At 39.8% G+C, this 26,290-nt stretch overlaps 1 protein-coding gene across 1 annotated transcript in view; it reads left to right on the top strand.

Annotated features, from left to right (window-relative positions):
- The first annotated feature begins 3,294 nt into the window (after positions 1–3,294).
- sema3aa (sema domain, immunoglobulin domain (Ig), short basic domain, secreted, (semaphorin) 3Aa) overlaps positions 3,295–26,290 on the top strand; it is a 32,411-nt gene continuing 9,415 nt past the window's right edge. The window contains exons 1-6 of the mRNA XM_017414907.3: positions 3,295–3,972; positions 18,237–18,397; positions 19,779–19,841; positions 23,438–23,557; positions 24,322–24,412; positions 24,512–24,631. Coding sequence (XP_017270396.1) covers positions 3,867–3,972; positions 18,237–18,397; positions 19,779–19,841; positions 23,438–23,557; positions 24,322–24,412; positions 24,512–24,631 — 661 coding nt within the window. The 5' untranslated portion in view covers positions 3,295–3,866. The remainder of the gene's footprint in view (positions 3,973–18,236; positions 18,398–19,778; positions 19,842–23,437; positions 23,558–24,321; positions 24,413–24,511; positions 24,632–26,290) is intronic.

Genomic DNA, 26,290 nt, shown 5'->3' with positions numbered 1-26,290 from the left:
AGTCCTCCAATTTTTTGAAAGTACAGTGAGATTTGCCTTTTTTTTAGCTCATTTTAAGAATACTGCTCTCACAAAAATGTGACTTCTCTTGTTTACAATCTTTTATTGTATATGTATGTCTCTAAAGAAAACAGAATGTAAGAAAAAAAAATAATAAGGTAAAACTACACAAGAAATGAAGAATTATAAACTCGTATATATGCTTGTACCCTTACTCGAATACATTGTTATATGTGTATATAAATTTAAACATATAAACACTCCCACAGAATAACCATACCAAGTTTGGTTTCACCAATGTGCTGGATAATTGTAGGAAAATAACTAAATAAAGGGAGAAATAAAATTATTAGTAAGTGGTAAAAAAAAGGGGAAAGAAAAATAATTAATCATTGCAATCTAGTTGAATCACATGACCAATCTACCATTTGAGATTTGTCTGAATTCCCTTTACAGAAGTTCAACACTTCTGTAAAATAAACTGATTTTGTTTTAAGAACAAGCATTAACTTTTTGTTTTTCAGCCTTTTTGATTCATAAAAAAACACACCAGACTGAAACAACAAGGTTGATTTGATTAAACTTAAAGGAAATATGGCTTTGACTTTTAGATAATTAAAATTTTGTTCAACCAGCCGAGTTAAACTGAAAAGCAACTATAATAAAAGTATGGGTATAACTTATTTTAAAGGAAATCCTAATAAATGCTTTGTCATTTTCTTCAATGTATTTTTATGTTCATTCAACAGATGATCTTTTAAGTGTTGAACTTCCGTACAACTTTCAGTAATAAATCATTTAACAAACCAACAAAGCAAGTAGGTTTACGGAGTTTATTTGAATCTGAGTTATGAAACATGTTTTTTTTTTTGACTATATGATGCTTGTTTTTTCTGCATTTGTAGCAATGATACCAAGTTTTTAGACTTGGCACAGTGTTGTATTAATTTAGCAATAAAACTACACAATTCCAAATCATAGTGCAGTTTAAAGACTAAACAGAAATTTAAGTTTTTTTTCCCCACAAGGAGACTAAAAAAATGCTATTCCACTATTATATATTACACATAAATAGAAGGAAATGTGAAATGTGATACACTTTGGGATACAAATGCAAAGTTCCAAAATACAAAATATGGGTGGAAGCATTAAAACATGCAGGTACTCTTACATTACAGTCACACTACACAAGCTCAGGTCTCCGGTTGTTTTCTTTTAGTATCTCAAAGTGTGTGAGTCGACACATCAGCCCTTCTGTTTATCAAAGCTTTTATCACCTCACCATGCTATGTCACCCCTCACAGGAAGCAGGAGGTGCCCACTCGCGCACGCACACACACACACACACACACACACACACACACACAAACACACGCCAGTACCTGCAGGGGCTGGCTGGGGTTAAGAGGAATGGGTTGTTGTTGACCTACCTTGCTGATATGAATGACTTTACCAGAGACAGGATCTGTCTCAGACTGTGCAGGCTAAATACCAGCATGTGTTCCTCTTAACTTATGGCTTTGCTCTTTGTGGGAAATGTACAACTTTTAGAGTTGGATGTCCCTCCTGAATTTTTAGAAAACAGGCTATAATTTTATTCTTGTTGAGTTAAAATTAATCATATGATGTGTTTTAAAATAGTGCTTAAAGTGTGCCTCTCTTAGCTATAATGTAAATAAAATGTCTTACGTTGGTCTAATTTCTTGCTGTATGTAATAAACATTAAAAGATTTTGTTGCAAAGTAACACCAACTAAAATAATATTTTAAAATTTTGTCTAAACATTATTATCTGCTAACCAGTCATTTACAAGAGTAAAAAGAAACTAAAAGTGTTCTGCACTGGCTTTGACTCTTGGATGAGACATAGAAAACACAAGTTTAGCTCAAAATGGATCATGTAAAAGTTATTATTATGGTCTGAAAAGCGAAGCCAACACAGAAGGGCCCAATAATCGAGTTGTTTGTCAGGAGATGGCAGAAAGTTTAGACACAACTGTAAGAATAAAATTAGAAGTGGGGAAAAAATGCTTTGGTTTTTGTCTAATCCTCAAACAAACTTGAATCAAAGTTTTGTTTGGACTGAAACAGAGACTTCCATTACCAGGTTTAGGTGGAATATTAGTTGGCTAAATGATGCTGAATGTTAGCAGATGAGTCACACATAGTCTTACGAAGTACAAGGTGTGGTGGTTGCTATCCAGACACTAAACTTTGAAAGAAAGAAAACAAACAGATTGGTAACACAGAAAATGAAAAAGCTTTATTATTATGAATATTGGGCAGTTATTCTTTTAAATAAATTAGAATCAGTCAGATCCACTTATCAGTAGTGTAATCAGTCATGCGAGTTCTTTATCACATTTTATATTTTCAGTAAAGGTATGTCAGTTCATGTTTTCTGCTTTTAGAAAAGAAAATAATCACAAAGCAGATAATGAAGCTGACTATAGTTCCGTTTAAGTTGTCCTTTATTTGCAGGTTTGAACGCTGTCTTCTGAATACCTGTTTCTGTTCGTAAAAATATTTTCAATGTGATTAAAATGTGTAAATAAAGTTTCAAGTCAACAACGACCTCTGTGTTTTTTACCCTTTTGTTTTGTAACCAACTTGTCAACTGTCTCTACTTCTAGCATCACATAGTCTTTCATGAAACTGCATACATTTTGCAAGTTACGGTCCATATTTATTGTGAAATAAAATAATAAAATAAGGTACATTTTAGGCAGGGATTATCAGTGTTTGGAAGCCTTCATAGTACAGCTTTTGTACAGACTGTATGAATAAAACACAGATTCAAAAAATAAGATGTATTGAACTTATTAACAAAAACAGGTAACCCCAGATAACTTGTCAACTCCTAAGCTGAGATTCCTTCAAATAGAAAGGTTGCTTAAAAATGTGTATATATTTTTTTCCCTGAAACACATGCATTGGTCTATGATTATGTATTATATTAGGTCTTAAATTTATTTCCAGTTGTCACTTTCATATGTTTTTTGCCTGAACTTGTCTTTTATTCGCCAGTGCTTGCTTGTTTTTTTACCCACTATGGTAAATTGGAGTGTTACTGAATTGGTGTTCAGAAATTAAACTCTGAATTTTGTTGTGTAAGCACCAAAACAGTTCGAAAAGGAAGGAAAAGTGCTTCGTAGATATTTGACAGAGTAGAGGGAGAGAGAATAATGACAAACCCAAAAGGAAATGGGTGCGGAAACGTCAAGACTATAAATCGTGACCATTCTACTTCCTACCCATGACACTGGCTTCATCGCTGCTCGAGTCATACCCCACCTCTCCGTCCTCCAGCGCTCCCTCCCTCTCTCTCAGCTGCTCTGCCTCCCCTCCCCTCCCTTCTCGGTGATGGTGTAGCTCTTTCTCGCAGTCTGTTGGAGCTGCACACAAGGATTAGAGGGTTGCTGTGAGTGTCTGCTCAAAGAGTAGAAGCCAGTGGACAGAAAGCAGAAAAATCTCCTGGGGGGGCAAAAAAGCATAGGTTTATTCTACTGGATAGGTGCTCTGATTCACCTTTACACAGCCTCTGAATCTCATCAGACAAGCTGAAGGACCACTGAGCCTTCACCTGGGGGAGGACAGATAATCCAAGGGACTATTAAAGCCTGCATCTCCACACGGGGAGCCATGTGAGCGGCACCCCTCCACCGACTTCACACAAGAGAACTGCCCCAACAGTCTGCACTCTGAGCTGGGGAGCGCAGCCAGGATTTTACCCCTCTCCCTGGAACCTCTACTTTCAGGGCTAAGGGACTCCCCGGGCTCGGCGGACCTCAGCGGAGGACACTCATCTCGGGGTCGGGCTGCGAGTGCCCTTCTGGTCGGGAGACCAGCCAGTAGCACTCCAGCACCATGGATTACATGCTTGGGACTTTAGTGCTGCTGTGTGTTGCAGTGCAGCTGGGAAGAGGAGTTGAGCCCAAGCACAACGTACCAAGACTAAAGCTGTCATACAAGGGTAAGCCCATTCTCTGTTCTCCCTGACTCCAGGTTATAGCTGCTGCTTTTAACCCAGACTAGTTTATTTCTCCTGCCTGTGGGTGCTCTTTTATGCTTTTCTTTTCATTCATTCTGTGCTTTTTTTTTTCTTTCTTCCTCTATCTCAGTAAGTCCATATCTGCCTCTGTGTTTGTCTAATTCACTACTTCTGGCTCTTGCTCTGCATACAAGATCCATCTCTCTTCTTAACCTTCTGTATTCCTCTCTCCGATTACCTCGCTCCTTCCTTCTCGCTCACACTGCCTGTCTCTAAGAATTCACTATTCTCCTCACAAATGGTCGGATTGTTTCCATATGTTATGGACAGACTCCTGCCTGAAGTTAAATGTATATTTTGGCCCCTGTATCGTTTTTCCTCTTGTCCTGTCTCCTCCTGTTAACACTGCATGCCTCTGGTAAGTGCTCTGAAAAGGCAGCAGAGTCTCTGTTTTAACAGCTTCTGTCCCAAAATCTAAAAAAGTCGTGACACGAAGCCCTTCTTTAAGGGGCCAAGCAGAAATCTTGACTCCTTTTTACTGTACGCTAAAAGGATTCAACAGTTGGCGAGTTTAAATTCATTCTGATTTGCACTCTAAATCACCTCCTTTCCCAGAGAACGAGAGGGAGTTTGTCCCTTTCTTTCACGCACGTGTGCGTATTTGACGTATATAGCAAACATGTTATTCTCTCTCCTCCTGTGTTATTTTGAGGGGAGACTGCGGAGCGCCGGTCCGTCCTCTCCTCCTCCCTGTTTCTCTCTCCGCGTCTCGTCTCCTCTCTCACACCCTACACTAAATCAGGCTTTTTGTAATACCAGACTTTTCATCTTGGCCAGCAACATTTTTTTTGCCATATTTTGGGATTTTTTTTTTTTTGTACATGGCCAGACTGAAAGTGTGGCAACCGATTTTTTTATTTTAGTCCCGTCTACCAAATCACGCCCTCTGAAAATTTATGAACAGCCTGATTTGCAGCTGAAAGCACGAGTGTGTGGTTAAGTGCTCTTGTGCATTTGATTGTCACCCAGATTGTTGGCTTTTCAGACAGTATACCGTTTTTTTGAGGGAGAACAAAATGTTGGGATTGAACATGAGCTGAATATGATGTCTGTCACTAATTCATCTCTATCTTTAAACAAGACATTTAGTCTAACTTATGTTTAGAGGCCTGCTATATGACATGCTTTATTCTTTAGATGAAGTGCAAGTTGTAATTTTGAGGGCAGTATATTTCCTTTTATCACCCTTTCAGCTCCTAAATGAGTGCCTACGTCCAAAATCTAAAATAAAAATGTGACTGACTTCAGTATTTCTCAGCTCAGTGTACTTTGCAAGACATATTGCAGGATTTTGAAATATAGAACCACGGATGTATAGAGAATAAACTCGTAAAAGAAAACGCAAGTTGAACTCACCTGTTTTGTGTCACACTAAGATGAGCTTTTAGGAGAAAATGTCATCCTTTCTTTGCACAGTCATCTGTTTAATAACATGAATATTGTTCCCTCCTGCTCTCTTTTGTGATCCTCTCTGCTGGTTCAGTCTGACAAGTGAACATGTTGCTGACAAAAGTGCGAGACAAGAGACATGTCAAGCTTCTAAGTGTTGACTATGAGTGATGGATGTGCATTGTCAATCTTAAGAAGGCAGGTCTAGTGGGGAAATAGTGGTCTGTCTTACTACTGTACATTTTTTGAAGTATGCTTTTGCTTACATTAAAGCCATGTTGTGTGTGAATGTTCTTGCTGGTGTGAGGACTCAACACCGTCTCTTGTGATTTCCTCCCCCTGGACTGCGAGTGGTGCATTTCAGCGTGGCAAAAATGTGTCAGGTCTCGCGTGTCCCCATATAATTAGACACCTGGTTTTGTGCACGTGCGTGCGGGAGCTCGCAAATCAGGATATTTTATTGTGCCGTTGAGTTTGTCTGTTGAATGTGTGACTGCAGACGGCTGTTGGCTCGTGTTTTGCGCTTGTCGGCGCAGGCGGACACGGGGGTGTAAAGGCACGGGAGTGTATCATGTGCCACTTTCTTTGTCTCGCGTGTTTGGGGGCCCACAGGTGTTTGAAGGCTCTCTGGAAGTCTGTCAGGAGACAATTCTCAGTTAACGCCCACATTGTGGAGGATGGCGGAGGGGATGGGTTTTGCTCTTAATGAAGGACAAGCTGGCAGATGTACAGTAGATGACGCAAAAGGAAGTGAGGCTGGCTGTTAAGCGAAGTGTCACTCATCCCCTCTCCCTGCGTGAATCCGGCATAGTAATTAAGTCAAACAAACAACAGGGAGGAATTCTCCTGGGGAGGACAGTCAAACAAGCAAATCTCCTTAGCGGGGCCCTGAAGCAGAGGGTATCACATCCCGGATCCCAGGATAATCTCAAGAGCTTGCACGGGCCTGTGATTTGGGCCAGTCGGAGAAAAGCCGAGCAGAGTTCCATGAAATCATCCTCAAATGAGAGCTGATGACAAGCCCCTGAGGGGCGGGTAGACACACAGAAGTGAAGAATTCTCATCATCTGGAAAGGACAGGCAAAACGACTGCAGAGTGAGCAGTTTGCAACAGAGAACGGCAGAGAAAATGGAGACAGGTAGATAGAATGACCTCTCATGGGACAGCTGGCAGAGCAAGTGGAGAGTAAATGATTTCCCAGCGGGGTCAGTTAGACATTCAGCAGAAAGGTTACGGCTTCACCGGGGACTCAGCGATGATCGCGGCAGTTAATGATTTTCTCTTCTCCTTGAGACTCAAGTTATTTTTCTCACCTTGAGCACAAAGAATGAAAAATCTAAGAACTCATCATTCCACCACAGGTCAACCTGTGTGAACTGGAAATTAATGTTGTGTACTGAGACTCCCTAAAAGTGATTCACCTAAACTCAATCATCACTTCACCTTGGAGCGTTTAATTCACTACTGTACTATAGTATCACTCATATGAGTGGCAAGGATAATGATACACTTTCATGGATCAATGCATACCTGCACACAATCACATTCTTGTGCACAATCAATGCACAGCACTCCTCCATACTGCGTAAGCCGCCATTAGGAGTAACGCTGACCCCTAAAGGTCAGTAGAGGCACATACATGCAAACGTTAAAGCTGGACAAAATTGCAAAACTCAATCCTACGTGCATTAAATGAGCCCAAACTTTTAAAATATATGCAAATTATTCAGATTCATTGCGCTCTACTCTGTGACCTCTTCATGCTTTCATGCTCCCCCTAAATGGGTGGAACTGAGGAGAAAAGTTAGAGCGAGACTGAGAAAGAGACAAGGAATCTGGAATTGGCTTGCAACCCTTCAAAATAGACACTTGGTGTGGAACCACACTCAGAGATGTCTGGCCTGAGCCCCATAATAAGCCTGTGTGAGAGCGTGGGTGTGCCTGCCTGCCTGTGAAAATATGTGCAGTTTATGTGTTTGTGGGTGTTTGCATGCGTGTCGGTTTATCTGTGTTTTATTTTTTCTTCACTCGTCTTTCTTTGATGTATGAATTAGCATCTTGAGTATCGCATTTGGAGGATCTCTCTCAGCTGTATCTGTCCGTTCAGTTGGCTGCGGCTGACAGAGCGGATGTGGATAATTACAAGGTGTTCTCCAAACGCGCCAACCTTGGAGATGCCTGCCTCCGTCTCCCTCCCTCATTCGTTCTCATAGTTCTTTTCTTCCTCTCCCTCCTCCTCCTCCTGCGGCTCAGTCGTTTCTCAAGGAACCACAATGCCACAAACCCTAAGTGCAATCTTTAACAGACTATGTGTGTGGGTATTTTTTTTAACATGTCTTCTTTTTCTGTCTGTTTGATTGCAGCTCAGTTAATACATATCCTTTTTTTTTTTTTTTGGCTATCCGTCTTTTCAACTCTATTTGGACAGACACCCACACACTCAAAACCGCCTTCATCTTTGCTCCCACGCAGCCACATTTCAGTAGTAAATCCAATGTTTTGCAGTAGCCTCCATTTCAAACGTGCCCTCACGTTAAACTTGTATGTATTCCAGTTCCTCGCTCTGACTCACAAACCTGACCACAGAGTTTGTTAAGCTCCCACCATTCTAGTCCACAAGTTGAAGGATGGTTTAATGAACGTGTGAGCATGTATTTTAGCGGCACCGATAAGCAGCTCCAGCTGCAAAATAAAAAACCTATTAATGCAGCGAAGACAAAAATGTTGCTTGCCTTCATTGCAAACTATGACTAAAGTATAATTTTTACTTTGTGACCTTTGCGTGTGTCTGCGGTTTTCTCTTTGAGCTGTGTTTTGGAATGCAACAAGAAAATGCACCCTTATGCTATTGGCTTTGAAAAATTCTGTTCAAACAAAAATTATCAAAACTGATCAGAGCTCAAACACCACAATGGAAGGCAGCGTCGGTGCAGTTTTTGTTTGTGTTGCGATTACCGTCTGTGTGCACACAGCCGCTGTGTATGTTCGAAGTACATTTTTGTCTGTGTATACATTAGTGTTGTACGGGCTTGCATGCGCATAGGAAAAATATCTTGTGTCTTTGCATCTGTGTTTGGGACGCAGGCTTGAGTTACAGCCTTGTGCAGATTGCAGAACCGCGGGTATGAATGGGTCCCGCCACCTGCTAAGTCTTGTCAGTCAGATGGAGAAAAGGGTGCACGCTTCTATCTGAGCAGAGTCGTGTTACGAATGAGAGGGGGGCATCTACGGCAGGCAAACAGGAATGTTAAATACATGAGAAAAATCAAATGAATTGTTCCTTTTTTTTCTCTTTTTAACTAGACTGGTCCTACTTAAGATTTGTTAGAATTACAGACAAAATGAGTGGTTATTAATTGTTTCAATGTAGGTCAACTTAGATATATTTAAAATCTTGATAATCTAATTCCCAATTTGCTGTGTAACAGCTAATTTTTCCTCTCATAAATAACAAAAATAGCCTGGAGTATAGCGGAGGAGAAACTATTCCCTCTTGGAAATTTTTAGTGGAGATGCATGAAAAGGATTAAATCAAAAAGTTACAGTACAAAACCCTCAGCTAATGCCACGCAGAGCTGAAATGTATGCTTTTGTCTATGCATTTGGTGGCTCTTTTGCTTCAGCGTGTTCTGTGTCACACTTTGCCTGGGACGCGTTCAGATCTCTACCCTCGCCTCATTAATTTGTAATAAAATGGCAGAGCTGACATTCAGCGCCGCCGTACAGCTGACAGGCTGCACTAACAGGCACTGGAACCAGACATGGCCACGATAACCACAGTCTGGTTTCTCTCAAAGTCCATCCATCAAACCGCCTGATGAGAGCCCTATCTTCCTCTTCCTGCAGGAGCCACATTGACTTTTTTTCTGTATTTTAAACCTTGTGCATGCACACTCAACCCAGTTTTAACTGTTTATTTTACTCAGTTAATTTTCTGTTGTGGATTTTATTAGCATGTGAAAAGTAAAATAATCTGTTTGTGTTTTGTGCATCTGTGTGTGTTTCTGCCTTAAGCATAAAACCAGAGAGACTGAGTAGCCCAGTTACACCATGTGGATTTAGAGGTGTGTGAGTGGGTTATCTGCTGCAGGCTCGGCCAGGCTTCGAGCCGTCTGTGGTCACAGCTCTGGTCTGCGGTCCAGCCGTTTAAAGACAACAAGAGACTCGCACTAATGAAATGGTTCCACATTCGACCGCTTTTGTTGTGTGAAAGTGTTTTTCATGTGTGCTCGTGTTTCTGCTTTAGAATGCTGTCATTATTTCAGATTTTAGGTTTTGGTTGCATTTATTTCTCTGTCCACTACTCTTTCTCTGCTTTTCTAATCCTGTCAAATCTTCTAGTATACTCAGCTTTTGTATGATGTTTCCCATCTCTCACTGGCTCTCCCTCTCAAGGAAAAACAAGAATGCCAAATCTCTTTTCTTAGCAATAGCTCTATTTCTATCTAGGGATAGAAATAGACTTATAGTGTTTATACCAAGGGTTAGGATGTTCCTAATACCTTTGCAGGGCAGTCTGGCTTTAGAAATGGACATTTTCAGGGGCATACTTCAGAGAATGTCAACAACCATTATAATAGCTGTTTTGATGTATTCCAGTGTATTAGGGTTATCATGGTTAATCTTTACAAGCATAAAACTTGCCATATGCTGACACATGTGTTGCAAGCTAGATAACATTACAAGGTACATTGGAACTCTGCAATAACATGTTGCATCTGTTTCCGTAAAAGAAACCATGAATGTTGGACTTATTGGTTTTTTAAAGAGGTGATTCATTTTGTAGCAGAACATTTTCATTTCCGTACATCATGAGTACAATTTAGGAGTTTAGGGCACATTTAAAATTTAGGGATAGTACTGAGAAATGGGATTCACCTGAGAATCTCCCAATTTTTAATTGGAAGTCAAACTATTCCATTACGAAATGAAAAGTTAATATACTACCATCACTTATTTCCTTTACAGAAAGAGACTTGCTGCTTTTTGCCAGATTTCTGTCATGCATGTAACTACTTATCCAGCTTGTAAGAGACATCAACATACAGTGCTGTTTTTTTAATGCCTATTAATGACTGATACAGAATGTATTACAACAGAATACAATAAACTAGACATTACAGGGGTAAGCCATTTTTGGCTGTTCACTCATAAGCCGGTCAAGCTTGTCAGTTGCTGCAACAATGTGTCCACATTGTAATAAAATGAAAGGAAGTAAAGCAGCCCCATTGGTTAGAGTGAAGAGCTGCAAGCTCTACCTCCTACTGTACACATTGTCACCAACTCGGCTCTGTGACTACCAACTTCCAAGCCTAAAGTGTTGTTTGGAAGTGGCTTTTTTTAAAAGTGTGTCCCACAGAAAAAAGAAAAAAGAAAAGAAAAATCCCTAAATTTTGGGACAAATAGCCCTCCTTCTACGTCACTAAAAGGGTTGGGACATCCATGAATCTTCTTGTGAATGTTCATATCCTAGAAGTAGGGCAAAGTGGTTGGGGCAACGGGTGAAATGTGATATATTCTTAGACTGCTAATATAGATTTAGTGTGGCTTGGGTTGTGGTCACATTTTCCTTGTCCTATCAGACATATACTCTGAGTCATGACATGGGTTAGAATAAAACACTGATATAAGCCATAAATTGCAGCACTTAACTGTGGGATATGGCTTGATTTACAATGACAAAACATTCAGTTTTAATAAAAATGAGTGCAAAGTCATTTTTACAGCTCCAGCAGCAAATTTAAACACGCTATAGTAAATATTAAGTCAAAACACTGCTCAATCATGCACGGGTCTGTTATTTTAGATAAAAACACACAGAGGAGCCCCTCTTAACTGGAGAGTTCATGGTAACGTGTGTGCTGAAAGGTAGCACGTTTCCTGTCAAAGCTGTCACATAAGGTCTCCGGTGGCCCGGGTTGTGTTGTAAAGATGGTCACCATGGAGACCGACCCACACCTGCTACCGTGTGTAGAAAGAAAGAACCAGAAAGGTGAACTTTTAAGGCATGTGTGGGTATCCTTGAGCTTAAGATAATATTTGAATACTTTGTTAAGCAAAGCATTTGGCAAATTTCCATGGGGCGACTGTCTCGACCTTTTCCCCCTGACACCTGTGTTTTGTGGCTTTAGCTGCCATGGAAGATGCATACCGTACTCTGTGCCACATACAGAAAGTATAAAAAGCTTTTTTTTTTTTTAAATAAAAAAACAAGAAGCGTTTCAATATTTAAATGGAATGTTGTCTGTTGAAACCCAGTCACGTGCTTTCTGCTGTGGGGCTTTTGTATTTCCCATCACTCAAACACACACTCCGAGCCGCACGTACAGACAATCAGATAAACATAATTTAATGCCCTGTCGCCTTTCTTTTATTGTGTTTCATTATTCCACTATTGCGTGGCATGTAGGCGTTTAAAATGCCCGACTGCTTGCTGAATGGGAAGAGAAGAGTACTTCATAGACAATTGCACTTGATATTTGAATGTATTGAATGTATTTTCCCCCCCTTCAAAGCTTTGTGATACAACATGCAGAATATTTTCCATAATGGTGTGTGACAGAGAGACAAATTGTAATTTGTGTGAATGAATTGTATGGATTTGCCAGTTTCAACCTGTTTATGCACAAGATAAATTGAAAAACAAAGGAGTTTCAGCACTTTGCTTTTTCTCAAAATCCTGGACACTGAGTGGTTATGTGACGGGGGAGGGGGAGGGGACTGCAAGAGGTGTAACGGTAGAAATGGCATAACCTCATTTTTGTAATTCTTTTTTAGTTTAAAAAAGTGATTTGGTTTTATTTTTGTACATTTTGGGAAAGGTTTGCATAAATTTTGGCTTTTAAAAATATTTTTTTTTCCAAATGTATTGCCCATTGTTAACAGTTATTGTTGGAAAAGGCCAGGTGAGGTCACTTTAGAGGTTTATTTTTTAAATACAGTCCAACTTGTTCCAGGTGCAGACCCGTCGCCTGTAGCTGTGAAATGCTGAAATTTAAAACAAGTGATATCCAGAAATCAGCTCTAAATATTTAGTAATGCTGTTTTAGGTGAGGAAACTGATTGCTAGAGGCAAACAAATCCCCAGTTTGGCTGCAAAATATATTTAGATAATTTAACAGGCTGAAACTGGGATCTAGTAAGACAATTTTAATGAAACCTCAAAAAGCCTTGTATGCATCCTCATGAGGTGTAAACAATTGATTTTACCATTATCCTCAAAATACCTGGACCTAAACAACATAGAAACCTAAACGATTTGAAAACAGCAAAAATGAACATTTAAGAAGATTTGTGCAAAATACAACAAATACAGTTCAAAAAATGTCACAAGTTGTCATACTTAAAAAAAAGTATTGTTAGTATTTTGTCATAATGTTATTTTTTTTTTATTATTATTCTGGGCCTTTGGATATTATGTCTATTGTCACATATCTGTTGTGATTAACCAGAACTTGAACCAAACTCTCATGCTTCATGTCTAACAACATCCTACATATGATCTAGTATCCAGAGCGTTCAGCATTCTGTTATGTTTAATACCAATTTGTGATCGGAACCAAAACACAGACCTCGATGAATCTTGCGAGCCCACAGGCGTCTCGATGTGAATGCATCTGCATATGTGTGTGTGTCTGTGCGCACATGTGTGTGTCTGCATGTCTGTCTGTTGCTGTTTATAGGCCATCGTGCCTGTTATATGTGTGAAAGACAGAATGTGCGAGTGAAGGGGACCAGCCGTAGGATGTGTGTAATCGGAGAAAGTGGGAAACGAAGAATGAACAGAGTGAGTGTGTGTGTACGTGTCTCCGCTTGAAGTGAGTTAAACACATATATGCATATAAGTACATGTGTTTAATTATTCTCTGGCCATTCAGTGGCTGTAGTGTAAGCAGACTGTGTGGCAAGGAGGGCATGAGACATGTGTATGGAGATGCATTCGATAGAGGAGTTTTGGGTGAGTTGTATGTTGGAGTCCTGGACCGGGTTCTTAGTGCACTCACTGTGTTAAAACTAGTTTGTGCTTCACTGGCAAAAATTCTGATTAGATTACAGCTTACATTGAAATACCGCGCGTGTGTGTGTGTGTGATTAAGGTGGAAGTTGTGTGTTATTTGCATTGAAATCAATTTTAATATTAAATATAAGTCTAAGAGTGGGGTTTGAATAAAAAAAAAAAAAACAGATTTTTATGTGAAACTTCTTTTCGTATGTTGGTGTTCTATGTATCATGTCTTTTACACTGTTACTATATTTTACATGAGCTCTGCTGCACGTCGTCCCGCTTTCAAACGAGCGTGTCTGTGTTTAGGTTGGAGGTCCTTAGGTGCTTACGCCCCAGTTCTCCCAGATTTTCCGAACCACACTAGATCCCAGTTCAGATAAAGCTCTTCTGTGTGTTTTCATGAGCACAGGCCACCTTGTCTTTGTCAAAGATCACCACATGTTGAAAGATGCATGTATATCTGTGCTGTTGTTTCTGCTTGGCTCATTTAGAGGAAGCCTTTCGTGACAGAGCTTGTTTTTAAATCACATGGGCCGTCACATTCAGACCCTGCGTGGCAAAGTTAGGAACGAGAGAAAAACTTCTCTTTGTCTTCTGTTTCTTTCATTTCACGTGTCCTGGTTGACCTTAGGTCTCAGTGTCTGGTGTTTCAAATTTCACTTTATATTCTATCAAATTTGTAGCTATTCCAAAGTTTTTCAGCCTTGTTAGATTCCCAGTGTTGTTCCCGTGTTGTCTTTTTTGCCATGTCCAGTCCACTTTTTCATAGCTGAAACATAAGTAGACCTCCTGGCATCGGCTGGAAATCGCATTTCCTCATTTTTTTCTTTTTGAACTCATTTCCTGACCCTGCTGTGTCACTTTTTATTTGTAAACTGAGAGCAAGGGGATGTCTGGTTGGCTGCCAAATGACTGCAGAACACATCTGAGTCTAAACACAGTTGAATACTGGGGAGATTTAATTGTAACAGTTATGGAAAGTCAGTAATTGTGAATACCAGGATGTCACTATGCAACATTGGAGCAAAGATACCTCCACACACTAAATCCCACACAAGAACCCATCTGTGGCACAGTACAAATCCTAGCCACAGACCACCATTCATGCCCACATCCACCCACTCGGTTTCCTCAGCCTCCGACCGAAATTCAGATGACATAGATGAGCTGCAGCCATCTTTATTAGGTGACGACCACTCCTCCCCTCCCGCAGCCCCCTGTCCACCTCACTCGTACACAGAGATGGTCGACGCACCACTTCCTCCGTCTCCCTTTCCATCAGCTCATTCTTTCATGTGGACACAGATGTCTGAGATCTTACACACTGTGAGTGGGTGCAGATGGCTCCTATAGCAGCCCGTCAATCAGAGCTTTAAAAGGAGAGATCAGTGGACTGCTCACATATATGTTTATGTGTGTATGGCTGTGCTCTTTTCTCTATAATGGTATTGTGTGCCTGTGTGTCTTTTCTATGTGTTAACACTAATACTGATGGATGATGCATCAGTATAAGTTACCTGTGTGTGCATTAAGATCATGTGTTGTGTATTAAGAGAACAAAGAAAGGATTTTTTATTATTATTGTTTTTATTATTGTTCTTGTTTATGACAGCCAGCAAATTATATCAGTTTATATCCTGGCTAAATGATTACATGATTTTATTTTGAGATTTTATTTTTTTAATTAGATGTATTTTGTTTTTTATTTGCAAGCATGAACTATCCACAGTAGAAATTTTGATTAGATATCAAAAAGATGTTCCACATTATTTATTACAAGACAGAAAAAAGATTGTTTTTTGTATTTTTATGCACAGCATGGTGAGGATTTTGCCATACTTTTAGTTCAGAATGCATAATTCCAAAAAAGTTTGGACCTTGTGTAAAATGTAAATAAAAACAGAATGCAATGATTTGCAAATCTCCTAAACCTATATTTTAGTCACATAAAAACATGGTAAATATATCAAATGTTCGAATTAAAAAGGTATGGTAAGGAAACAACAAAGGTAATTTGGGATTTTGTGGCATCTCAAAAAAGTGAGGATGAGCTGTAAAATCAAGTAATACAAATAAACAGTTGGATGAGCATTTTGCAACAAATTTGGTTAGTTGGCAACAGGTCAGAAAGATAACCGGGTATTAAACAGCATTTTAGAGAGGCTAAATTTAAAGAGACTAAAGAGGAGAGGGACCAACCAGCCTGTAATCAGGTCACAGCTCATAAACCTGCCTCTCTAATGGTATAGCGGTGCATTAGTGTCTCTGACATGGGCAGGTTACACATCTGGAAACCATCAATGCAGAAATCTACCTACAAGTTTTAGAACAACATCTGCTCCCATTCAGATGACATCTTTTTCAGAGAAGGCGTTGCATATTTCAGCAAGACAATGAACCTAAATCCCTCACTGCATCCATTACAACAGCATGTCTCCTTACTAGAAGAGTTCAGGTGCTGAACTGACCTGCCTGCAGTCCAGATCTCTCTTCAACTGAAAACAGTTGGCACATCATAGAACAAAAAATCTGGTAAAGACCAAGGATTGTTGAGCAGCTAGAATCCTCTATCAGACAAAAACGGGACAACATTCTCTCCAAACCCTCCAGCAGCTGCTCTCCTCCTCCTAGATGTTTACAGACTGATGCTTCACAGAGGGAAACATGATCCTGTCCCAACTTTATTGAGCTGTTTCTGCCATCAAACTCAATATTACTTTATTTGTTCAAATTGTTAAATTTTTTAGTTTAAACATTTGAAATGGTTAGTGTTCCATTGTGAATAAAATAAAGGTTTATGAGATTTGCATATTATTGCTTCTGTTTTTATTTACATTTTACACAATGTCCCAACTTTGTTGGAATTGAGGTTGTATTACTTTTATAGTAACAAAATCTTTATTAAAGTTTAAAAAACATATATGGTAACTTGAAAATGCTCCAAAGGAAGTATCACAATATGCACTCCTGATATTTTCAACTTAGATAAAATCTCTCTAAAAATCTTTCATAATTGACACAATTTTAATATTTTCTTTAACATCACAGTTGTCATAAATACTTTACCACAACTTTCATAATTTGGCGTATGTTTCCTAATGGTTTTTTCAAACATCTGAGAGCTACATTTAAGGCTTTTCAGGCAGCACATGATCACTGTCTTCTGTATGAGAGTCTTGTAGACTTTTATGTCTATTTTGAGCTTTGAAACCGCCAAACAGCATTTTCCAGAAAAAGCTTTATAATACACTGAAGAAGAAAACCTAAAAGTCGTAACATGGCCTCTTTCTGGAAATAAAGTAAAGTAAAAGTAAAAAACATCCAAGTTGTAGGTTTATGGGCGCAAAAGCTGTTTGTATTGGTATTTATGGGATCTGGGGTCCTGTGTTCACTTACTTTTCTGGCAGATAGTGATGTTCTTCATTAAAAAAAATACAGTTTAGAGTTTATGGACCCCATCTTTAGTCTGTGTTCTGGTTCAGCCTTTGCCGCCAGATAAAATGTGTTGATTTTGTTTTAGTTATATCACACATTCTCAGTTTAAAGTTAAAAATTTTAACCATCCAAATACAACAATGTGAGGAAATCTGTGTGCACATATAAACTTCTTGACATTAATTTACATAACCTTTCCGCAGCTCCTAACTCCATATGAATTATTCAGCCAATCACACGCCTGAGCGGTCTGAGCCGTGTCCCTGATTGTGACATGCTGCGTTCACTTAAAAATGTCTCACGCTATGCTTGACTGACACGTGTCCGTACGCGAGTGTGTGCAAATACTTGTGCAAAGCCATCAATGAAACATGTAATTTCCTTAATTGTAAGTTCTTACAACAAGCCAATCTGATTGGGGAGGGACTATTTCTGGCTATTAAGAGTGGTTCTAATCCGTGATTTGATGCAGTATTCCAACTAAAAGGACAAGTGTTTGGCAAAAGCAATTTTAATGCACAAGTGTTTTTTTCTTTTTGTGATTAACTGGTATTTTTAGTTTAACTTCAGTTTTTATCACCCGCTGCCAAGGACAAAGGCAGAGCATTAATGTTTTTGCTCATGTCTGAGTGTGTTCATTTGTCTAAATAATTACTGAACAGATTTTTAATGGAACTTTCGGAAAAAAATTAATAGATGTACCTTTACAACTGATTACTTTTTAGAGTTACCCCAATTCAAGATGTCCGCCACAGTCAACTGACCTTAGAAAACATAAAATTGTCTCTTACTCAGACTTTCTTACAGTTATTGAGCTAAACCTTGGTGTGGTAGTAGCTGAGCATTGTCCCCAAACTATACTTTGAGCACAACACATTGTGTCTCATCTATGCTTAAAACTTTGGTATTACCTGTTGAAGTCAGTCCTGTTTGTTAGCAAACTATGTCATGAACTGCTGGATAGCTGAAACTCTCAAAGCATTGGATGTGCATCTGCAAGTGATTAACTTTTGGAATGGGCTAAGTTTAAGATGGCCACCACAGCTGATCAACCTTAGCCTACACAAAAATAGCTTCAACGTGGTGTATTTTACAAATATTGAGCTAATTTTTGGTGTGGTTGTAGCACAGACACAATACATACTCCAAGAGCTAACAGATCAGGCAAGATATTGCAATATCACATGAGATTGCACACATTGTTTTTTTTAAGGTTTGACCAAAATATCTATAACACTGTCATTTCTCAACATAAAATCATCTTCATAATGGCACAAAAGAAGATGAATGCTAGGCATTTAATTACAAAGTGTTTTCATTTAAATCTTAACTTTTTTTTCTTGTCTTCTCTTCCAGAAATGTTAGACTCCAGTAACCTTGTCACCTTCAATGGTTTAGCTAACAGTTCGAGCTATGATGCTTTTCTACTGGACGAGGAGCGGGGGAGACTACTGGTTGGAGCGGAGGACCACATCTTCTCGTTCGACCTCGTCAATATCAACAGAGACAACAAACAGGTAAAACCTAAAGGCCACTTTCTCTGGTAAAAGAAAAAAAATGGTTATGCTTTAAAGAGTTTAATAGAGTCAAGTTTTATCTTCTCTCCTCTGCTGCCTGACCCCGCCTCTAGAGTCCATTATTTCATCTATTTCTCACCCGCCTTCATCCCTCCCTCTGTCTGTCTTAGTCCAGACAAGGCTGTCCATAATTCCATTACTCCACCTGGACTAGGTTAACAGTCTTTTTATCTGATTCGAGCTGCTATCAAAGACACACAAGTCTGACACGGTGTTGCCTGCAGGCTGCAGAGAACTTCACAGGGGAACAAATTGCTGAAAAATGCATAGTCAATGCAAAAATGAAACGTGCCCTGGAATTTTCCTGCCTTTGGTTCTTTTGTTCTAATCTATGCAATGTTATGAGATAAAGACTAAAAAGCTGTGATTAAGCACACCTAATGTAATCAGTGTAAAATGCAGATTTTTTTTAATGTGGAAAGAAATACTCAGCTGATCAAGAATGTGGATAAAGAAATCTAAGGAGAAAGATTTGTTCTCTGTAAGGGCATCATAATGCATGGGCATGCAAGTGCATATATTTCCATTGTCTACTCACATATGTGTGGCCAGCAATAGAGAGAGGGCTCTGTTGCACCCCAAATTTTGAGAACATAATCACCCCCATACTTATTACAGCTCACACATGCACACTCATATGCTCCATGTGTGTTTATAATTCATGTGTAACCAGAGGCCACAAAGAAATTACAAGCACAGTTGCAAAACCTTGGTTTCTGTTCATATTTAAAGTGAAAAGTGCTGCCTTGTGCTCAAGATTTCAAACGAAGTAGGGAGTTCAACTTTTTTCTTTTGATTTTTGATTGTATTTTTATAAATTAACATAAAGATTCTACTTTTTTCAAGTTTGTTTTCTTTCATCTAAATCCTTTTTCTTTGTGTTTTAGGTTATTTGACCAGTCATTGGTAGCAATACATAAAATAGTCCAGTAGGTTCCAGGTACGTATCTGGTACCAACTGGCTACTCAATGGGAATGTACTAGATACTCACCTGGTTCTCACCTAGTCCGTACCGGGACCATGTATGCACCTTCATAATACAGCCCAGTTCTCGTAGTACCCGGTACATATCAGGCTGTATTATGTATTGCTACCAAATCCTTTTTTATTATATTTACGTGTGACTAAGCAAAGAAAAAAGTGTGAATGATGGCAAATCCAAAGTCAGTTGCCCAGAATGATCTTTTTTTTTTTTCTTTTCTGATTCATCATACTGACTCATCACCATTGTGCATCTCTGCTCTCCGTTTCACCAAAACGTGTTAATCCTCCTCTCAACCTTCATTGTAATCTGAACGTGTCTTTCTCTCATTTGCACAGATTGCGTGGCCTGCCACCCCTTCCAAGAGGGATGAATGCAAGTGGGCAGGAAAAGATCTCGGGGTGAGTCCTCACACATGTTGGCATCTTGCTTGGAGCTCTTCCATTGAGTGTTCCTGTTGCTGTTCTTTCCTCAGATTTGTCTGGGTTTTCTAGGTACATCTCATATTTAAGAGACAAAATAAGAATCTTTGTCCTCTCTCTATATAAAGGGACAAAAAAGGTTGAAGATGTTGGAAATTACCTTTGATGAAAGCCATGTTCCATTTCACCTTTACCATGTTCGCCCTTCTATAGGCCATCTCCCAGTGACACCTGAAGCAAAGCATACAAACACGAAGTGGAGTACAGTTGTGTCAATAGCACAAGGACAATAAACCTAGTTTATTAGTTTATCTGTGATGTACAGATACATTTTGGGAATATGTTTGTGCTTGACTCAGAGCATGCACATGTGTGTGTTTCCATTGTTGTCTGTCACGATGGGTTGGCACACATGGCCAGTTCCGCTCAAACACAAGCTCGACTCTGTGTGCACACTGGTGTTAGTGTATCTTATCTTTGTGTTACTGTTTAGAAAGGCCCCTCTCAGTATTGTATCTGATCTCAATTTCATGGTTGAATGAGTCTTCAGTGCAAGGCTGCAGGTTTTGGGGGATTATCCAGAACCACATACATCCTTTTACATCAAAGGGCTTTCATTGGGGGTCGCACCATTTTTTTTTTTTTTTTTCAGGTTTCACATAAAGTCGAAAAACTACACGAGCTGTACACTGGCATCACACAGTGGAAAGATTGCACTCTGGCAGCATAGAATCACACAAATAGCAGTAATGAGGTATTTGCGTGCTGTGAAAATGTTTACCCTTGAAATTGAGGCAGTGAGCGCAAAGACAGAGGAACACACGAAGAGGCCTTGATTAGGACATTACTAAAGCATCCAGAGCTCTCAAAGTGATGCATTTCTCCAGACCACAATTTACAACCACAGAGCAAATGTAACAGCTGCCCCCTCCCTGAAAATGCCTGAGGACTTTATCACTATCCCTTGCCGAACGACTGGCCCAGGTTGTTCTATTGTAATGTCCAAGAGCTAACATACGTAAGTGTGGTTTTGTTAAAACGCTTGATGTCATTCCTGAATAACTGCCCGGTTGTTACAGAAAATAAATAAATAATATTCCAGTAATTATTTTATAGTTCAAGTGCATTTTCTGGATTGACTCAGAGATCTTGTATTATCCAAAATTCACTCAACTCACCCACATTTGTACAAATCTGTCCACCCATTTCTCTGGTGGAGAGTCTTCCTTACTACCCAGTCCAAAAAGAGTGATTAATTTGATCCAAAAAGTGAGTCATTTATTCTTTGTGGGTATTTCACTTTTCAAGCAATGACACGGTTTGTGATGGAGAAAATGGTTTTTCACTTGAGGGCAACACACAGCTGCGCTCGTGTGACTATATCCAACACCTGTCAGTGTTTAGGTGCAACCGTACCTACCACATAGCTAATGAATCTAGCTGGGACAGCCGTGGCAAATCCTTAACAGAGGTGATCCTGCGGGGCTTTATAGGAGTTGATGAAATGCACGTAATATGGGCGTGAGACTGATGAGAGGGGGGGACATGTGCTCTGACAGTTCAACAGTAGGAAACACAGAAGGTAAAGTCATTAAGCTGCACGCTCATATAGATTCTCAGACATGCAGGGTTGAGGTCAGCCTAATGATATTGTGCAAATATACCCCTTTTAGGGTGAGCTATAGTCCAGTGGCTGAAATATGTAAACTGTTCAGATAGTGTGTTAATAATAACATGAATGGTTGAAAGGTGTTAAACAGCTGAGGAAAAAAACAGTCCTAATGGTAGCGTGCAATGACAAAGATTTTATGGTGTTTCAAGAAAGATTTTTTTAAAAAATGGGCTTAGCAGTATGACATCAATGGAAATAGAACATGTTGCTCTGCAGCCAAAAGCAGGATTGTATGATTTCATTTCAGTTTTTATAGGTGAGTGTGAAGCTAATAGCCATGTGTCTTAAAAAAAACAGGAAAACATGAAATTATCATAAAAAGTCTTCTAACTACTTCTTATTTAGCTGTTTTTTTGTGTGCACACAGCTTGCAAAACTACATTCTAGGCTGTTCACAGTATTTTGTTGCTACATCAACAAATTCTAAACCCACCTGGGCAGCCGCCCCTAGGTTTATGATTCATCTACTGGAGTACACCTTTGAAATGAAGTTAGGCAGATTTTAACCAGTTTTCTTCTAATTATTGTTTTTCATTGGCATGGTTTGTGGACCTAGATGTTGGAAGCTGTAGCCTTGAATGTTTTCTGTCGTAGGAAAGCTCCCAGGACAGGTGTCCTCCTTCATTACAACCAGCTTAAAGACATTCTTTTGTTTAGCACGTGACACACTTTTGCCACTTTGTGCAGGGTTAAAAAGATTTAGATATTTCTGACCAGCTAGCATCTAGCAAGGAAATAGTCCATCTTGGAACCACCTACAAACCACTAATTGGCAGTTTTGCTCGCTATTTTTTTTGTACAAGTTTCAAGAAAACTGTTGTTAGACAACCTAACAAATTGGCCCCAGTAAGCTAGGCAGCTGTTCTCTCCAGCTTCATATTTAACAAAGTGAGTGATTTCATTTTTACATCCAACTCCCTGTAAGAGACTAAATCATTTTATTTGTCGGAGTGTCAAACTTTCCCTTTAAGCAAATTTAGCTGAGGAAGTCAGAGCTGAAACAACAGTGTCTGCCCTTCTGAATAATAACAGAAAAATTCAGTGTGGTGGAAAAAAGTCCGCAGCTTGTGATCTTGGTGTTAATTTATGCTGCTCTGGAAAATGTCAGCACTCCAACCTGATGCCCCTGCATCCATTTACGCCTCACACAAGGGGACATCATCACATCATCAGAGTGAAATGTCCGTGAGCTCTACAGACAGATTTAAGAGGAAAAGGAAGAGAGAGGAATAATTTGGCTGTCGTGCAATGTCGATGTGTGCCGTGGTTCCAAATCCCCTTGCAGATGTGTGCCTATTTGCCAGGTGGATATCCAGCGTGTTTTTATAATTGGGCTAAACCAAGCTTAATCTCTTAAACACATGTGCCTAAATCAGCTCCTCGAGGCTGCTAATAACCCTCCTACATTAACCAATGCCGCTGATTAGCAGTTTAATAAACAGTCTCACACCACTGGGACTATTGAGATGTGGTGGAGAGCCAACTCAAACACCCCTCAGTAAATTCAAGCATATGGATCATTAAAAGATCTGTAGCAAATTTGCCTGATTTGACTTCCACATGGGATTTCCTTGAAAGAGACTTTGTCTTTAGGCAGCGACTTTCAAGTTGGTAAAGTGGAGTTTCATCAATGTTTTTTTTAGTTTTATTTCCCTAAGCTACATTATTCTCTGCTTTCTGTTAATGTAAAATCTAGCTAAAATAAGAAAATTAGAAATGCCAATATTTCTTTTTGGTAAAGAATAAAACTTTATAATGGAGAGGAGGGAATTGCCAGAATGAGAAAGCTCTTTCATGAATGTCCCAAGATCCCCGAAGTGTAACACTTTTTGCCATCTGTGTTTCTCATTGTATGAAGTTATCCAGGAGTTATGACATTTTTCGTTTTGTTTTTGTTCTTTAGAAAGAGTGTTCTAACTTCATCCGGGTCCTTCAACCCTACAACCAGACCCACCTGTACATCTGCGGCACAGGAGCCTTCCACCCCATCTGTGCTTATCTGGAAATGGGCAAGAGGGCAGAGGTAGTGTATTTGGTGCTGTGTGGGATTTAATCACTTCTATAAATGCAGGAGGTCACTTAAATCCCCGCCGAACAGTCATGAAATGTAACAGCACTGCCATTGTAGAGTAATAGGAAAATACACAAGTGAAAAGTTGAGCAAAGCAGCTTCTCTTCATTGATTAACTTCCTGTCAGTGATTTCTTTTGTGTGAAGAAATGGGGGGGGAAATGGGTCGGCACAGTACAGCAGCTGGATATTAAACAACCTCTCTCCTACATAAAAGTTTAATCAGTCATCTCAACACAGGTCTACAGGTTAATCAGTGTACCTGCATTAATTCTGCAGACCAAGAGAGAACAGGGAGGGTTTGCACCGTGCTGCTTTTAACTACAGCTGACTCTGTCTGTGTTCACTTGAGCTTAAAGAAGTCTAGTCAGCACATAAATAAGCTTATTTCTCTTTCAGTTTGTCCAAACTCTTTAGGTAATGTGCCTTTTTATCTTTTTCTCTTTCCCATTATTTATATACCATTCTGTGGCACTGTTGCAGAAATGATTGTTGACCCCAGGCAGAATAAGCCAGCAGCGTTCTTAAAAAAAAAAAAAAAAAGGGCATTAGTCATTGCTCACTAAAGGCCAATTTTGTTTTGCATCCCAGCTCAAAAATAGCAAGCTATAACGAGAATAAATTGTAACTTGAAACACGGTCTATAAACATACCTTTACCCGGGCTTAATGTGGCTTTCATTGACCTCATGTTGAACTCTGACCCTCTCCGCCACAGGACAACATCTTCCGACTGGCCGCGCAATTTGAGAATGGCCGCGGGAAAAGCCCCTACGACCCCAAAATGCTCTCTGCGTCACTTCTGATTGGTGAGTTTTGGTCACTTGCTTATATTAGATCCAGACAGTACACATTCACTGTAGAGTTGGTCGTTAATTTCTGACAAATAACACACTTTTCTGGGGCAGATGGAGAGCTGTATTCTGGCACATCTGCTGATTTCATGGGGAGGGATTTTGCCATTTTCCGAACGCTTGGGGATCATCACCCAATCAGAACGGAACAGCATGATTCAAGATGGCTGAACGGTAAAATGTGGCTTCATTTCTCTTCATGCAAAAATGTGTTTATGTTCAAAATCATGAAATGACAAAGCTTAAAAAAAGTAAACGGAAAAATAATTTTAATTTATAAATATGATTTATAACAAAACCACAAACAAGCATGAGCCAAAACATTGAGATTTTGATTTAGTTTTTAGTTGTCAAACATCCCAAGCTTCGTGAAACTTAATTTTTCAGGTCTGTTGCGGTCTATTTGCACCAAATTTCATAAGTGAAGGCTGGAAAGTTAACCTCTATCATGGACCATTATTATTAAAAAGAGCTTTTTAACAAACTTGGAAGCATCAAATTCCCCTCTAAGCCTCAAGTCTCCAATCATTTCCATTCATGTGGGGACATCAGATATCGGAGCTCATTCACAAAGTCTCTGGATTTGCCTGTGTTGGTAAGATTAGAACTGCAGTGAGAGTTAATGACTGTTCGGCCTGTCTGGCTATCTTTCGGTACCACGGAGGACTTATAGAGCCACAAAAGGTCAGTTTGAACCTTTCCCTCAAGCTGCTGCTGCTGCCATCCCATGTCTCCCCCCCACTTTCCCACAGAACTAATCCACTCTCAGCTGTTTTCCTGTTGTGGAGTCAAATTCCTCCCATCTCTTCTCAACCACCCACCTCCCCTCAAGCGCCATCAAAATCGCAAGCGCTGGTCTCCGCGGCGCTGATTACTTTGACATATTAATAAGAGCCTTTTAAATGGGAGAAGTCTTTGTCTGAGCATTAATCCCCATCAATCTTTCACCTTGTTCAAACAAATACCCTGAGGATTGTGGCCGTTTGGGTTGGCAAAATCCAACAGCGTCTTTACAAAGAGGGGATTGTAATTTTGTGGATCGCTGGGGTGGGAATATTCTATTCAGCCTTTATCAAGAAGGTTACATGGTACTCAAATGTAACCAGAGAGATACATGGGAATGAATCTGTAATAGCAGATTATTCTTAAAAGATTTAGAGTAAATTGTAGTTTGGGTTTGTGGATATTATTTATGCATCTCTTGACCTTTTAATACCCTCTCACACACACTGATGATGGATTAAATATCCTCTGAATGAAATGGTCTTTTGTTGGGCATGAATTGGGAATGACCTCAGCGGTTGGCAACACAGTTGGCAGCCTGTTTTTGCGTGCGATCGTTTGCACAGGCGAATTCACCAACGTGTAGATTAACCGGCACATATTCACCGTAGAAAGCCTGTGTGGGGTACCCATGATTCATACCAGAGGTCTCGCACCAGCACAGCGCTTATAAATCTGCTTCCCACTTTGGCCACGCTCTCCTTTTTCACAGCTACTCCATATCCTAAATGGCCACAGAGACGTAACATGGCACTGTTTGTTTCTTCCCAGCTAAACCCCGAGCTTTCAGACACCAGCTCGTTTTACCCGTGATGACGCCTCAGCGACCCGTAGCTACTTCTCTTTGCTCCTTGCGCCCCCTTTACGTCCAGAGATGTCTCGGCCCCCATTCTGCTCCGCTTTGATGTCCTCTCGCTTATATGCTTACAATAAATTTACTCAAGTGCTACCCAGGACAATCGGACCCATGTGTGTCGGCGAGGATTTGATAAAGAGACGGGGGGTTATGTGGGATTTGGATGCGAAGCACTCGCTTGAGTTAAAGTTGGA

The sequence above is a fragment of the Kryptolebias marmoratus genome, linkage group LG18, assembly GCF_001649575.2.
Source record: "Kryptolebias marmoratus isolate JLee-2015 linkage group LG18, ASM164957v2, whole genome shotgun sequence".
Classification (NCBI taxonomy): domain Eukaryota; kingdom Metazoa; phylum Chordata; class Actinopteri; order Cyprinodontiformes; family Rivulidae; genus Kryptolebias; species Kryptolebias marmoratus.
Note: the sequence above shows the minus strand (reverse complement) of the source record. Positions and strands in the feature narration are given on the sequence as shown.